Consider the following 15,869-nt stretch of genomic DNA (forward strand, 5'->3'; position numbering starts at 1 on the left):
GGACTGTCATATGTTGAAAGATTGGAGCCACTGGGCTTGTATACACTGGAATTTAGAAGGATGAGAGGGGATCTGATTGAAACATATAAGATTATTAAGGGATTGGACATGCTAGAGGCAGGAAGCATGTTCCCGATGTTGGGGGAGTCCAGAACCAGAGGCCACAGTTTAAGAATAAGGGGTAGGCTATTTAGAACGGAGTTGAAGAACTTTTTCATCCAGAGAGTTGTGGATCTGTGGAATGCTCTGCCTCAGAAGGCAGTGGAGGCCAATTCTCTAGATGCTTTCAAGAAAGAGTTAGATAGAACTCCTAAAGATAGTGGAGTCAAGGGATATGGGGAGAAGGCAGGAACAGGGTACTGATTGTGGATGATCAGCCATGATCACACTGAATGGTGGTGCTGGCTCGAAGGGCCGAATGGCCTTCTCCTGCACCTATTGTCTATTGTGATCTTCTGCTTAGGAAGTAGAGGATCCTTTTGCAGTGGGAGGAGCAGAGGGCCAGGTTCTGTAGCTTTTTAATCAGGATTTTAGGAATGATGGTGTTAAATGCTGACATGTAGTTAATAAACAGCATGCTGACATAGGTATTTGCATTGTCCAGGTAATCCAAGGCCACGAGGAGAACCATTGAGATTGAGTCTGCCATTGACGTATTGTGGTGACAGGAAAATTGCAGTGGGCCCTGGCTCTTCCTGAGACAGATGTTGATTCTAGCCTTGACCAGCCTCTCAAAGTACAAACATTGTGTTTCATCACTGTAGATGTGAGTACTACTGGACGATAGTCATTTTGGCAGCTCATACTGCTTTTCTAGGGCACTGGTATAATTATTGCCCTTTTGAAACAGGTTGGGTACTTTTGACTATAGCAGTGAGAGAAAATGTCCTTGAGTGCTCCCGCCAGTTGGTTGGCACAGGTTTTCAGAGCCTTATCAGGTACTCCATTCAGCCCTGCTGCCTTGCGAGGATTCACCCTCTTGAAGCCTGACGTCAGCCTCTGAGACAGAGATCACAGGGTCATCAGATGCTGCAGGGATCCTCATAGCTGTGGGTCTATTCTCCCTTTCAAAGCAAGCATAAAAGGTGATGAGCCCATCTGGTAATAAAGCTACAAATTACAATGGGACATATAAAAAGCGTGTCAAAAGGGAAATGATACAATAGATATGGGGGATTTCAATATGCAGATAGATTGGGGAAAACCAGGTTGGTGCGGGATCCCAAGGGGGAAATTTGTAGAATGCCTTCAAGATGGCTTTTTAGAGCAACTTGTGGATGAGTCAATAGGGGATCAGCTATTCTGGATTGGATGTTGTGTAAGGAACCAGAGTTGATTAGAGAACTTCAGGATAAAGAACCCTTAGGGGCCAGAGGTCATAGTATGATCGAATTCATCCTGCAATTTGAGAAGGAGAAGCCATAGTCAGTATTACAGTAGAGTAAAGGGTATTACAGATGCATTAGAGAAGAGCTGGCCAAAATTGATCAGAAGGAGACACTAGCAGGGATGGCAGCACAGCAGCAATGGCTGGAGTTTCTGGGAGCAATTCAGAAGGCGTAAGATGGATACATCCCAAAGAAATAGATTAAGTAGTATTCTAAAGGCAGGATGACACAACCATGGCTGACAAGGGAAGTCAAAGGCAACATAAAAGCCAAAGAGAGGGGATATATTAGAGCAAAAATTAGTGGGGAACTTTTAAAAACCACCAGAAGGCAACTAAAAGAATTCATAAAGAAGGAGAAGATGACTATGAAGGTAAGCTAGCCAATAATATTAGAGGATACCAAAAGTTTCTTTAGAAATATAAAGTGAGAGGTGAGAGTAGAAATTGGACCACTGGAAAATGATGCCAGAGAGGGGGTAGTTGGGGTCAAGGAAATAGTGAACAAACAGAATAAGTACTTTGCATCAGTCTTCACTGTGGCAGACAGTTCAAGAGTGTCAGGAGGCAGAAGTGAGTGAAGCTGCCATCACTAGGGAGAAGGTGCTTGGAAATCTGAAAGGCATGAAGATAATTAAACCACCTGGACCAAATGGTCCACCCACCAGGGTTCTGAAAGAGGAGGCCAAAAAGATTGTAGAGACATAGAAATGATCCTTCAAGGATCAATAGATTCTGACATGGTTCCAGAGGATTGGAAAATTACAAATGTCACTCCATTCTTCAAGAGGCATAAGAAAGAAAATTGTAGGTCAGTTAGTCTGACCTCAGTATTTGGGAAGATATTGGAGATGATTGTTAAACATAGAAACATAGAAAATAGGGGCAGGAGTAGGCCATTCGGCCCTTCGAGCCTGTACCACCATTTATTATGATCATGGCTGATCATCCAACTCAGAACCCCGCCCCAGCCTTCCCTCCATACCCCCTGACCCCCGTAGCCACAAGGGCCATATCTAACTCCCTCTTAAATATAGCCAATGAACTGGCCTCAACAGTTTCCTGTGGCAGAGAATTCCACAGATTCACCACTCTCTGTGTGAAGTAGTTTTTCCTAATCTCGGTCCTAAAAGGCTTCCCCTCTATCCTCAAACTGTGACCCCTCGTTCTGGACTTCCCCAACATCGGGAACAATCTTCCTGCATCGAGCCTGTCCAATCCCTTTAGGATCTTATACATTTCAATCAGATCCCCCCTCAATCTTCTAAATTCCAACGAGTACAAGCCCAATTCACCCAGTCTTTCTTCATATGAAAGTCCTGCCATCCCAGGAATCAATCTGGTGAACCTTCTTTGTACTCCCTCTATGGCAAAGATGTCTTTCCTCAGATTAGGGGACCAAAACTGCACACAATACTCCAGGTGTGGTCTCACCAAGGCCTTGTACAACTGCAGTAGTAAAAAGGATGTGGTTTCGTGATACCTGAGGGCACATGATAAAATCGCTGAAGTCATCATGGTTTCCTTAAGAGGAAACCTTGCCTGACAAATTTGTTGGAACTCTTTGATGAAATAACAAGCAGGATAGACAAAGGGAAATTGGTGGATGCTGTGCACTTAAATTTTCAGAAGGCCTTTGCGAGGTGCCACACATGATGCTGTGTAACAAGTAAAGAGCCCATGGTATTACAAGAAAGATTCTAAATTGGATAAAGCAGTGGTTGATTGGCAGGAGGCAAAGAGTGTGAATAAAGATTGGCTTCCAGTGTCTAGTGATGTTCCCCAGGGGTCTGTGTTGGACTACTTTTTATGTTATATGTCAATGATCAATAAGACTGAACTGATGGCTTAAAGGATGATACGAAGATAGGTGGAGGGGCAGGTAGAGTTGAGGCAGCAAAGAGCCTATAGAAGGACTTAAGACAGATTAGGAGAATGGGCAAAGAAGTGGCAGATAGAATATAGTGTCGGGAAGTGTATGGTCATACACTTTGGTAGAAGAAATAAAAGCATAGACTATTTTCTAAATGGAGAACATTCAAAAATCTGTGGTGCACAGGGACTTGGGATTTCTCTTGCAGGATTCCCTAAAGGTTAATTTGCAGGTAGAGTCAGTGATGAGGAAGGCAAATGCGATGTTAGCATTCATTTTGAGAGTACTAGAACATAAGCACAAGGGTGTAATGTTGAGGCTTCATAAGGCACATGTGAAGCCTCACTTGGAGAATTGTGAGCAATTTTGGGCCCCTTATCGAAGAAAGGATGTGCTGACATTGGAGAGTATTCAAAAGAGGTTCACAAAAATGATTCCAGAATTGAAAGGCTTATCATATGGGAAGCTTTTGATGTCTCTGGGACTTTACTCAATGGAATTCGGAAGAATGAGAAGGGATCTCATCGAAAGTTATCGAACATTGAAAGGTTCGATAGAGTGGATGTATTTCCTATAGTGGGGGAGTCTAAGGCTCGAGGACAGAGCCTCAGAAGAGAAGAGTGCTCTTTTAAAATGGAGGTGAGGAATTTCTTCAGCCAGAGTGGTAAATCTGTAGGTTTCATTGCCACAAACAGCTGTGGAGGTCAAGTCATTGGGTATGTTTAAGACCAAGTTTGATAGGTTCTTGATTAGTCATGGCAAGCAGAGTATATGGAGAAGCCAGGAGACTGTTGAGAGGGAGCTATATCAGCCATGATGAAATGGTGGTGCAGACCCAATGAGCCAAAAGGCCTAATTCTGCTCCTATATCTTATGGTCTTATGGACTGGCTTGTAGTTTTGTGTTGAATTAAATATCACAATTTTCCAATTCAGGCATGATTTCCAAATGTGGAGGTCCCTAAAAGATCCAGGTTGTTCAAAGACTAATATTTCTATCAAAATGAAATGGCAGAATCAAATGGGTTTGCTTAAAGTCCAATTACAAGTTAGCATACTGAATAAGTTTCCCTGGTGTTTTGTTTTTAGTCTCTTGAATTTAATTACAATCTCTACATGCCAACAGTGTAAAAAGTGACAACTGACCAATTACAGTATCGTTCCCTCGCAACTTTATTACAGCCATGTCATGCCATGATCGATCTCCAAGGTATGTCGTACTGTCTCATGTCAAGCACAGATATATGCCCCGCCCATTGGAGGCAATTTCCTAATTCAGGCATTAGTCCAGGGAACATAGGTTTGGAAGCGGATGTTGACATCATTTTACCCTGGCAGGTATCAGCTGAATAGAGATGATATGTGGTCATATCGTCTTTATCAGAACCATCAGACTGAAGTGAAAGCAGGTGAATTCTTCATCCAAATGATTAGATGCTGGTGTCTACATTATTCCTTTACACATTCCAGTTAAAGATGGCACTAATGAAGCACAGTAATTATTTGCCTGTAGCAAACAAAAAAAAAGTTCTAACTTACTTTTCTAATCACACTGTTTCTGGTAAACAATCACTGCAATCAATAGCATATGACTTCTTTTTCAGAGTTGAGCTTTTGAATTTCCTGTACGACCTGGCATTTTTGCGATGTGAACGGAAGTCTCGAAGGTGCAGGATGGTTGCGGCCTGGAGTGAACGTGCCAAATCAAGGCAGCAGGGCCCAGGCCCGAGAGCAAGAAGTGAGCCAATGTTTGACCATTGCCGGAGCAGACTTGGAGGTGATTCAATGTGGCAGAACTGAGGCGAGGCAAGGCAGAGCTTGGGCCCAAGAACAAGGAAAGTCCTGAGGTTTGACCGATTTTAGAGCCAGGCTGAATTGCATAGGTCAGGTTTGGGATGAATCAAGGCAGCGAGGATCAAGCCTGAGAATATATTGAAGCAGCAGAGCCCGGTTCCGAGAGCAAGAGACAACCCGGAGATTGGATGTTTTAGGCGCCGGGCCAGATTGAAAAGGTCAGGATGTTGGGGCCAGAGGTGAGGGACAGGCTGGATCATCTCAGTGCTTCACAAGGTTTACTCATCACTGTACTGAACTGTGGTTGCAGCCTGTAACTAACAGGCTGCTGGCTTAGTGTGTGTGCCATCACTTTTGTGAACTTCAGTTCTGAATGCTATTTGCTTACTTTTATTGTTTGCATAATGTTTTTTCCTGTACATTAGCTGTTTGATGCTTTTTTTTTAATATGGGTTCTCTTGGGTTTTTGTTTTGCGGCTGCCAGTAAGGTGATGAATCTCAAGGTTTTGTATAGTGAACATACTTTGATAATAAATGTACTTTGTAGTGATTTGATGCTGCAGAACAGAGAAAGTAAGCAGAGGCGAGGCAAGTCAAGGCAGTGGGGCCCAGTCCCGAGAGTAAGGAAATCCCCAAGGTTTGATTGATTTAAGCACAGGCCTAACTGGAGAGATTGTGTCGGACCCAATCAAGGTGATGGGGCTCAGGCCGGAAAGTGTATCAAAGCTGCAGGGCCTGGGTCCGAGTGCAAGGAACAACCCGAAATTTGACCAATTTAAGTGCTGGGCCAAAATGTAAAGTATGGGCTGAATCAAAGTGATAGCGTCCAGTCCCATGAGCATATCAAAGTGGCAGAGTGAGAGGAACCTGAGGTTTGGATGATATAAGCATTGGGCTAGATTGAGGCTGGAGATGAGGCATGGGCCGGTTCAGCTCACTATTCCGCGATGTTTACTCATCTCTGTACTGAACTGAGGATATGGACTCACTTTGGTGAACTTCAGTTGTTTGTTTCCTTACATTGTTTGCGCAATGTTCTTTTTAAAACAGCACATTGGGTGCTTGACGGATTTTTTTTAAAATGGGTTCTATTGGATTCCTTTGTTTTGTGATAAATCTCCAAGGTTGCATATAGTACATATACTTCGATAACAAATGTATTTTGATTTTAGCATTCATATTTCTCCAAAGGTTTACGTTAGCTTTGACATCCCTGCATACCCTCTTTTGACTTTTTCTTCAAGTTAACTTTTAGTTAATTTTCATATGGTAAACAGATCACATTTCTCCATGAAGTTGAATACAGACAACAAAAGGTAAAGGCAACAGTTTATTAGTATTTCTCTAATCTACAGCTTCTTTTAAATACAATGTTAATATAGTCTTTTAAATACAATGTTAATATAGGATTTTTAAAAATAAATGTACAATAACATTATTGGCAAAAGAAAAAAAATCCTTTTGGCAAACCTTGGTTAGCATTGTGATAGTTTGTAATGCATCAGGAATTCCATAACAGAATTTCCAAAATTAATACCGTGCTTTGAAAAATGTGTTTGATGGGACGCACAGGTATGTTAGTAGTTAATCATGAACAATTTTCCCCCTCACACTTTGTCTTCTGAAATTTGGTTAATGAAGGTTTAATATCTAAGATTAGCTCAAGTGCCACAACAAATTTGAGCAACTGAAACTAGCAATGTGACCAGGATGCCATAATCTACAAAACAAAGTGTAGGTTTTTATTCTCCTCTTCGCAATAAAGGCAACCAGTGCAATAGGGAAATAAGAACTTGGTCATAAAAGTACAAAATGCCGAAGTGCTCCAATTTGTTCAATGTTGTTAATCTGGACTCTTTCTATTGTGGAAATAGTTTTTGAAAATATGTTATTCATTAGTATTTAATCTTAAAGACCAGGCTCCCTGAAAAATATTTGTACAAACTTGCTTATTAATAATATTATAGAGGTCAATGATTAAAAGCTTTAGACATCAAAAATTGCATGTGACCCAAAAATTTAAATATACAAATGTAGAGGCTACTGAAAACAAAAATAATTTCAACTATTTAAAGAAATGGGATCAGCCAACAAACAGGGAAGCAGGGATATCCAAATGCACACAAAGCAGATATCAAAATGAAATGCAAGCTCCAACATAGTAAATAATTGCACTCAATTAAATACACCATAAAACATAGGCTTTCCTAACATCTAGTGTATAGTTCTACTTTCAGAAGATTTTGCTCTTATCGTTGCACTACTAATCTTTGGTAGAAATGGCCATTTCATACAGTAGCAATTTGTATACAATAAACCTTCAGAATTAGAGTTATACTTGACTGCTTGTGTATTTCACATTATAAAGCTGATTATCAGTACACAAATAGAGGTTTAAAAAGTTCAACCTCTACTATATAGGAAAGGAATGGTACATACTTTGTTATGCAAGTAGGGTTTATAATATTATCTATTATATATATTAGGAGTATAGGGAAGTGTATGGTAATAGGTGAAGGTTAAAAACCTATTAATCTTTGCACATTTAATTAAATTTTGAATAGTGGCACAAGTAACCATGAAGCAAATAGAAATAAAGGTGTACTCCAGTAGTTAGATTTTCACCAACATTCTCTTCTATTCATTGAAATGATCTCAAAGCACAGGTAATTCCAGTCGCAGTTCCAACTAGAGGCTGTCTTAAAACAATATTTGGAGATGCTTAAGAATATGCATATGTCAGAGTAATCTATTTAAAATTTGGAATTTTATAGGATAATGCTAATTATTTTGATTATAATTTTAATGAGAAAGTGCTTCAAGGGCTAGGGTACACATTAAAAATATGACCCATGGAAAAAAAACTTTTTCATTAATCTTTAAGGTGTTTTAAAAAAACCTGTGCATAGCAACTGCTCAGAATACCGGAATGACATAGGTCAGCTGCTTGAGTGAGTGAAGTTTCAACACCTGCATGAACAAAAAAAACGATTGTAGATTTCAGGAACGGGAAGTTGGGAGAACGCACACCAGTCCTCAGCCTCAGCAGAAGAATGGGTGTACAGCTTCAAGTACCTGAGTGTCTTCTTGATGCAATCATGAAGAAGGCACGCCAGCAGCTCTTCTTGTTTGGGAATTTCAGGAGATATGGGATGTCACTAAGACAGCATCCATTATTAAGGACTCTCACACATGCCTTCTACTGGTTACCACTGTCAGGGAGGTACAGGTACAGAAGTCTCAAGATCCATATTCAGAAGCAGCTTCTTCCCTATCTACCATCAGATTTCCAAACAGTCCTCGAGTACTATGCCATTCTTTTTTTCTGTACTTTTTGTAATTTTATGCCTTTGTTCTGTACTGCTGCCACCAATTTCACAGTAATAAACTTGATTCTGATTCATGGGCCTGTCTAAAGTACCTAGTCTACACACAAATCATAGCAGTTAATTTAGTATATTTCCTCAACTACAGTTGGTTTGTAGCAGATTGGTGGCAGACATCAAATTAAAAAAAAATATCCAGAGCAATTTAAGGAGACTATTTTGTTAATGTTGTATGCTGAACAGAATGATGCAAGGATGCTTTTAGACAACCAGCTAAGATTTCAGTATGGACCAGTGTAAGTGACAAATCACATTTCTTGCTTTTAAAGCATGATCTAAAAGCATTCCTTAAGAGAAGCTGTGGAAAGAATTACAAAAAATATTTCTTCCATAGCCCCTTTGACCATGAATTCCAAGCTTGGTTCCAGGCAGAAAAACAATTAAGTGCAGAATACTTGTGCAAATTTCAGTGATATTTCCTCTTCATCGTCACCCCAAGTGCTCACACACGCAAAAGAAAACACCTGTGAAAGCCTACTAGTAACAGTTTAATTCCACATTGGAAGCATGATTCTTTAAAAATATTTTTTCGGCATTATGCAAGTTCCTTTTTGAGGTGCAGTGGAATTTCCTTGGAGCAGGCAGTGGGTGAGGTTGAGTCAAATGGTTTGGGAAGAGTGAGCCTTCAACATGTTTGCCCCACAAAAATGTAATATTGAGCAAATTGCACCTGTTTTAAACAGGCCTCACTGCATCAATCTGTGGGCATGGGAATACATTCATGTGTAACTGGGAAGCAAATCTTCTTGCTTTTTTCCAAAATGGAAGATAAAGACTTATAACTGACATTGCAGATCCCTCACTAATGTAGTGTATGTCTGTGGATTCACCATGTAGTTTCAGTATAACAGCAGTGATTTTCCACAGCAATATTCAACAACTACAGGACAGAAAAATAACCTACATTTACAAAGAATTCTCACACATGGAACATTTTAAAGAGGTGCCAGAACAGTCAATATAATAATGGAAGACATTGAACTGAACATTTTATGCTATGTCTTGCAACATAACTTAGCTTAAAGAAAACAAGCAAAGATTAGGTGATAGAACAGTCAAGTAGAATATATCCAACTATTACAAATACAAGATGATCTACAACTTTTCCACTATACTTGGTATTATGTTAAACTTGATCAATAAACATGCAGTATATATTTGATAGAATTTAGTTTAGTTTTCCTTACTAATGTCAAAGTATATTATAGATATAATACTTGTATAATACTACTTTGCATTATAGATAGCACATATCCAATTAAACTACACTCCATTGTTACAGATTATTAGTCACATAAGGGCTTCACAAAAAAGTCTTGGAAGAAAAAGTACTTACTAGAAATTCCGTTCATGAATCAAAAAAGCCACATTTCCAAACTTTTTGTAGAAATATAGCTTTCATACAAATCACTTATTTCTACCATAGTGTGGTATGGTAGACGTTCCTGTCCATGGAGTGACCATTGAGAAACACTAAGCTGTTCCTTATAAAATCTAAATCTTTATAAAGTGGGAAAAAAAATTATCCTTGCAGTAACTAACTATCCAGAGGATAACTATCTGAATTAATCTTCAGCATCATGCAGAAATTGAGTAGTTGAGATAAAGCAAAATACCCTAGTTACATAAAAATAAATAGGGCTGAAGTTTGAGAAAAAAAAATTCTATCTCCCTTTAAAAGGCGAACAGAAACTCAGTAGTACTGCTCACAGTAACAAGGTGACATCACAGTGCTCCACAACATTAAAAAAGGGACATGAAGGAGCAACAATCCCAAGGCACTCCTGTCTCCAAGTGAACAGTAACTCTGTTGCCACTCTCTCTTTTTTGGTGGTGAAAGTAGCAAATTCTATGCTCTGAAACCTGGAGTATTGCAATCAGTGTAAATAATGGAAATAAAAATATTTATTAAGTAAAAGCCTTAACACTATTTTTGCCTGCTTAAAATTTGGAATCTTCATTCTTCAGTGTCTTTCATCTTCACCCTCTTGTGCTGTGTTTTTTCCAGCTGCCAGATTCACTCAGCTAGCTTTCTCTTTGATGGTGGAATGAGATGCCGTGGAATTTCACTGGGTAGTTCATGACCTTCCAGCTTGACTTTAATTAAATGGTTGGCCAATGCAAACTCTTCATCATCCAACATGCCATCCTTGTCAATATCTGCCAATTTCCAGATTTTCCCCAGCACTGTGTTTGGAAGCTTAGACTTCACCATCTCTTTCTTTGCATTTGCACCAGTGATCTTCCCATTGATGGGTGACAGAGTGTAAAATATCTCATCGTAGCTTGGTTTATCTCTGATCACAACCCACTCAAGATCATCAATACCCTCACCAGCTCCCTCCCCATATCCATGTCCAAATGGACCACTCATTGTGCCTTCAAAAGCTCCCCCTTTCACAACTTCGACAGGTCGCTGAGTTTCTTCTTGACGTACGAGGATCATGAGCTGAGCAATATCATTTGCTAACATGTCATCTACTGTCTCTAACAGTTTAATCTTTAATGGCTGAAATTTGTTAAAATCCTGTGCTTGCAGCTGATCCTGGAAATTAAGAAACAGGAAGCTTATTTTAAATCAAAGAGTGGATAATCAAGACATTAAACAACAGGAATTCTGCAGATGCTGGAAATTCAAGCAACATACATCAAAGTTGCTGGTGAACGCAGCAGGCCAGGCAGCATCTATAGGAAGAGGCGCAGTCGACGTTTCAGGCCGAGACCCTTCGTCAGGTTAGTCCTGACGAAGGGTCTCGGCCTGAAATGTCGACTGCGCCTCTTCCTATAGATGCTGCCTGGCCTGCTGCGTTCACCAGCAACTTTGATGTATGTTGCTTTAATCAAGACATTATCAGGTTAATACTTTCTAAATGGCTGCAACCATTGCAAACAGTCTACTATCCATGAAACAACACTAAATTTGCCTTAGACTTCTAAAAAGCTTTGAAATAGAGATGATATTTGCATTATTGCTAGCTACAGCTGAGTTGCCGGAAGAACAGATGATAGCAAATGTTGTGCTTTTACTTAAGAAGGACTGCAAAGAATAATGTGGGATTTTAAAGGATAATAAACACATGCATCTGAAAAGAGTTGATTAGGCATACGGCTATGTGTGGGAGATCATATCTTATGAACTGGATTGAGGTTTTTTTTTGACGTGACTAAGAAGGTTGATGAGCCAGGATGGTAGATGTGGCTGTATGGACTTATTCAGGCACAGCAGGCTATTTGGATACACAACTGGCTTGATAGTAGGTGGCAGAGGATGATGGGAGGTTTCTCAGACTGCAGGCCTGCAGCCAGTGCTGTGGTTTAAGGGTTGGTACTGGGTCTGCTGCTATTTGTCACTTGTAACAACACTTTGAATAATAATGGATAAGGCATGGTCAGTATGTTTGCAGATATCACTAAAATAGGTGGAATAGTAGACAATAAAGAAGGCTATCAACAACTACTGGGACATCTTGATCAGTTGAATAAGTAGGCTGAAGAATGGCAAATGGAATTTGATCTAGATATTGCAACATTGCACGCTATAGAGTCAAATCCAGATAGAACTTTCACACTGAATGGGAGGGCCCAGGGAGAGTTGTAGAACAGAGAGACCTTGGAGTACAAGCACTTTTCCTGAAAGTGGAATCACAAATAGAGTGGAGAAGGCAGCCTTTGGCATGCTGGCCTTTTTCATTCCAGCCACTGAACATCAAAATTGGGAGCTTCTGTCACAATTGTACAAGATGATGAGGCAACACAGATATTCTCTTCATTGTTGGGCATCCCGTATAGGAAAGATGTTTTGAAATTGGAAAAAGTGCAGAAAAGATTTACAAGAATTGTTGCCAGGACTTGAGAGACTGAGTTAAAGGAAGATGTTGGACAAGCTAGGACCTTATTCCTTGAAGTGCAGGATACTGGGAGGTGAATTTTATAGTTGTATAATATCATGAAGGGCACGAATAAGATGAATGCATTCATTCTTCCTCCAACCACACCACCCTCCCCTGCAAGAATTGGAAAATCAAGAATTAGAGGGCAAAAGATAAAGGAAAGATTTAACAGTCACTTGTAAATATCTTACTTTTTTTGAATTTACGCAAAGCACAAAGGGTGGTATATATGTGGAATAAGTTGCCAGAGAAAGTGATTGAGGCAGCTACAATAACAACTTCAAAAGATAATTGACAATTTCAAGATCTTCATTTGAATACACCATTCCTAATTGTTCACCTCATTTAAATTCCATATGTGATCATAATCTTCACTGTTCGAACATCCTAACTTGAATTCTTCTGGAAATTCAATTTCTTCAATTTTTACCCCTTAGATATTCCAAACTTATTCTCTACTATTCCCTTCTCCTACTTTCATTGTAGCCTTGTATTTTTTTAATTGGTCAAGTGATGGTTCAATTTCCTTTTGAAAGCCATGATTGCTTCCCAAGAGTGTGGAAAGTCAGTGAATATGCAGACATCCCACCCTGCAAAAACTCACTTCAGGGAGGTAGCACCATAAATTTGCAGGAGACTCCTGGAACTTCCGGGAGAGGTGGGATGTCTGCAATAGAGTAGCGCCCTAGCAACTAGCCAGCTAGTTTAAATAACGTTAGCTGTGCTAATAAACGAATGACACCTGTTGAACGAACTCACCTCAACATGTCTTTTACAGTCTTAACCCACCATGGGCAATAGAAAAGTCATTGTTGCAAACAGTACAGCGAGCAACACTGTCATTATTTTTGACCCTTATTAGGCAGGGGTATAACTTTAGGGTAGTCTGGGGTGACATACGTTTTATATTTTCTTTTTTCTCTCCCATGGTACACTCTCTCTCTCTCTCTCTCTCTCTCTCGTGGTCGCTCTCGCACTCTCTCTCTCGCGTGCTCTCTTGCTCTCTCTCGTGGTCGCTCTCTCGCTCTCAAAAAAATTGATTTCTGGGATATTTTATATAATTTGCAGGTATCAGGGAGCCACTATTAATATGCGGGAGACACCCAGAACTTCCGGGAGAGGTGGGATGTCTGGAATATGCATTGTGTATCATGGACAAAATACACTGCAGTTACTCACTCAGATTACATGTACACCTCAGACCTTCAAACTCTACTACCACCAAGTATAAGGGCAGAGGTACACAGAACACTACCACAAGCAGATAAAGATGTTCCTTCTGAGCACAAGCTTCAAAATTCTCTCCGTAAACACCTTTCTAAAATCCGCATGACCATTCTTCCCATCCAATTTTACTCCTAAATCTCGCGAGATTCTACATTACTAGCACTACATGTACAAATAAGCAATATGCTTAAGGCAGAAAACATATAGCAGTAAATGGAATGGGAAACCATTTGAAGTCGACCTGAACCAATTCAAATACAAAGTAACTAATGAAAAAAAAATTAGTGGCATTCAGTTATGTCCCTGGTACTTTATTTTTAACATGACATTTGGAAATTATACTCTGCATGGACAAGATAATCTTGCAAAATTGTGTCATTTTCCTAGGCTCTATGCATCAGTTTTTCTTGACTATACTTGTAATTTTTCTTAGAGTATGTAATATGACACAAAAAAAGCACAACGTCAACACACACGATGGTTGGATAATGTACAATTATGGTAGAAATACCAAAAATAAGCTAACAAAATGAGCAACAGAAAACTAGCCAATTCAGACCTACCTGCATTTTCTTAATGTTAGGAAAATCTCCTGGAGAAATCTGATGCTCTCGTTCAATCCGTGCATAAATTTCTCCAAGGCCATTAATCAGTTCTTTCTTTTTGTTATCTTTACCAAATACAGCTGGCATCTCTTTCCGCAAGGCACTTATGATGTAGGCGTGAACCTGCAGAATAAAACAATGCAATACGGTAACACAAGGAGCCTACATTTATTGCACAAAGACTGCTGAGAACAAATTACCAGAAGTAAAGAGGGAGAGAAAGCTAATTCTGCCATTTGGACTAACACGTGCATGCATGTCATACTTTTGAATGTAATATTATAGGAGCTTGGTTGCACGTACAGGTGTCCATAACTCGGATATTTGTAATGCAAGGATAGCCTGTACAGATACAAAACTATTAAACTTTGCAGAATAGCAACAGATTATTTTTTCCACAATGTTGTAAACACCATGCACCAAAGAATAGAGCCTACTATATTCTACCATGCTGGCTTGGACAATACTGCAATCTCATTAGATAACTGAGGGTCATATTGAAGGACACTAACCTAGGTGGAAAAAAAGGAGGGTCAGGGATGATAAACAACATTTTATATGGGTACCAGACAGATTTTCACCTAGAAATGGATGTATAGTTAATGAACAATGCAGGTATTTTTTTTTAAGAACTCCATCCACAAATATGGAACCTGCTCTATAGGCAATTACTTTTAATTTCTAGATCTTGCCCTAGGGAATGAGTCTGGTGATTGAAGTTTCAATGGGGTAGCACACTGGAAACAGCAATCATAATTTCAGAAGTTTTATAGTAGTCTGGATAAGGGCAAGACTAATCCACAGGTGGAAGTGCTAACATTTTGGGTGGGACTTGGAAAGATGACAACTCTAACAGCATTAGGGAGAAACTGGGGAAAGTAGATCAGGTGTGGTTGTTTAAGGGGAAATCCTCCTCTGGCATATGGGAGTCTTTTAAAGACTGTCCGGTTAAAGTTCAGGACCAGCACGATCCTATGAGGATGAAAGGAAAGAATGGCACGGTTCAGAAATCGTGGATGACAAGAGATTTTGGAAATTTAGTTAAAAAGGAAAGAGGAAGCATATGCAAAGTTTAGGAAACTGACGTAAATCAAAGCCCTTGAGGAATATAAAGGAAGCTAGAAAAAATTTGAACAAGAAATTAGAAAGGATGAGAGGGAGTGGGGGTGTGAGCCATGAAATTTCCTTTGCAAGTAGGTTTATGGAAAATCCATAGGCAGTAGCCAAAGCCCTTAATGAGTACTTTGTATAAGTATTCTTCAAGGATAAGGTTCCCCCAGAAGGCAAAGGGTGGTTGCAGATGGTTTGTGTTCTGTATGGAGGTCGGTGACCAATGATATTCCACAGGGATCTGTTCTGGGTCCCCTCCTCATTGTGATTTTTATAAATGACGTGAATGAAGAAGTAGAAAGGTGGGTTAGTAAGTTTGCTGATGACAAAGGTTGGAGATGTTGTGGATAGTCTGGAGGGTTGTCAGAGGTTACAGCGGGACATCAATATGATGCAGAACTGGGCTGAGAAGTGGCAGATAGACTTCAACACAGTAAGTGGGAAGTGGTTCATTCCAGAAGGTCAAATTTTAAAAAAGAATATAATATTAATGGTAAGACTCTTGGCAGAGTGGAGGATCTGAGAGATCTGGGGTACATGGCCATAGGACACTCAAAGCTGCTGTAAAGGTTTACAGTGTTGTTAAGAAGGCGTATGA

At 39.8% G+C, this 15,869-nt stretch overlaps 1 protein-coding gene across 2 annotated transcripts in view; it reads right to left on the reverse strand.

Annotated features, from left to right (window-relative positions):
- Positions 1-6,377: 6,377 nt before the first annotated feature.
- LOC134342463 (EH domain-containing protein 3) overlaps positions 6,378-15,869 on the reverse strand; it is a 73,809-nt gene continuing 64,317 nt past the window's right edge. For both annotated transcript variants that reach the window (XM_063040636.1, XM_063040635.1), the window contains exons 5-6: positions 14,120-14,284; positions 6,378-10,984 (exon numbers count right to left, since the gene is read on the reverse strand). In XM_063040636.1, the coding sequence (XP_062896706.1) occupies positions 10,457-10,984; positions 14,120-14,284 (693 nt within the window). In that variant the 3' untranslated portion in view covers positions 6,378-10,456. The remainder of the gene's footprint in view (positions 10,985-14,119; positions 14,285-15,869) is intronic.

Source organism: Mobula hypostoma, chromosome 2 (genome assembly GCF_963921235.1).
Source record: "Mobula hypostoma chromosome 2, sMobHyp1.1, whole genome shotgun sequence".
Taxonomy (NCBI): Eukaryota; Metazoa; Chordata; class Chondrichthyes; order Myliobatiformes; family Myliobatidae; genus Mobula; species Mobula hypostoma.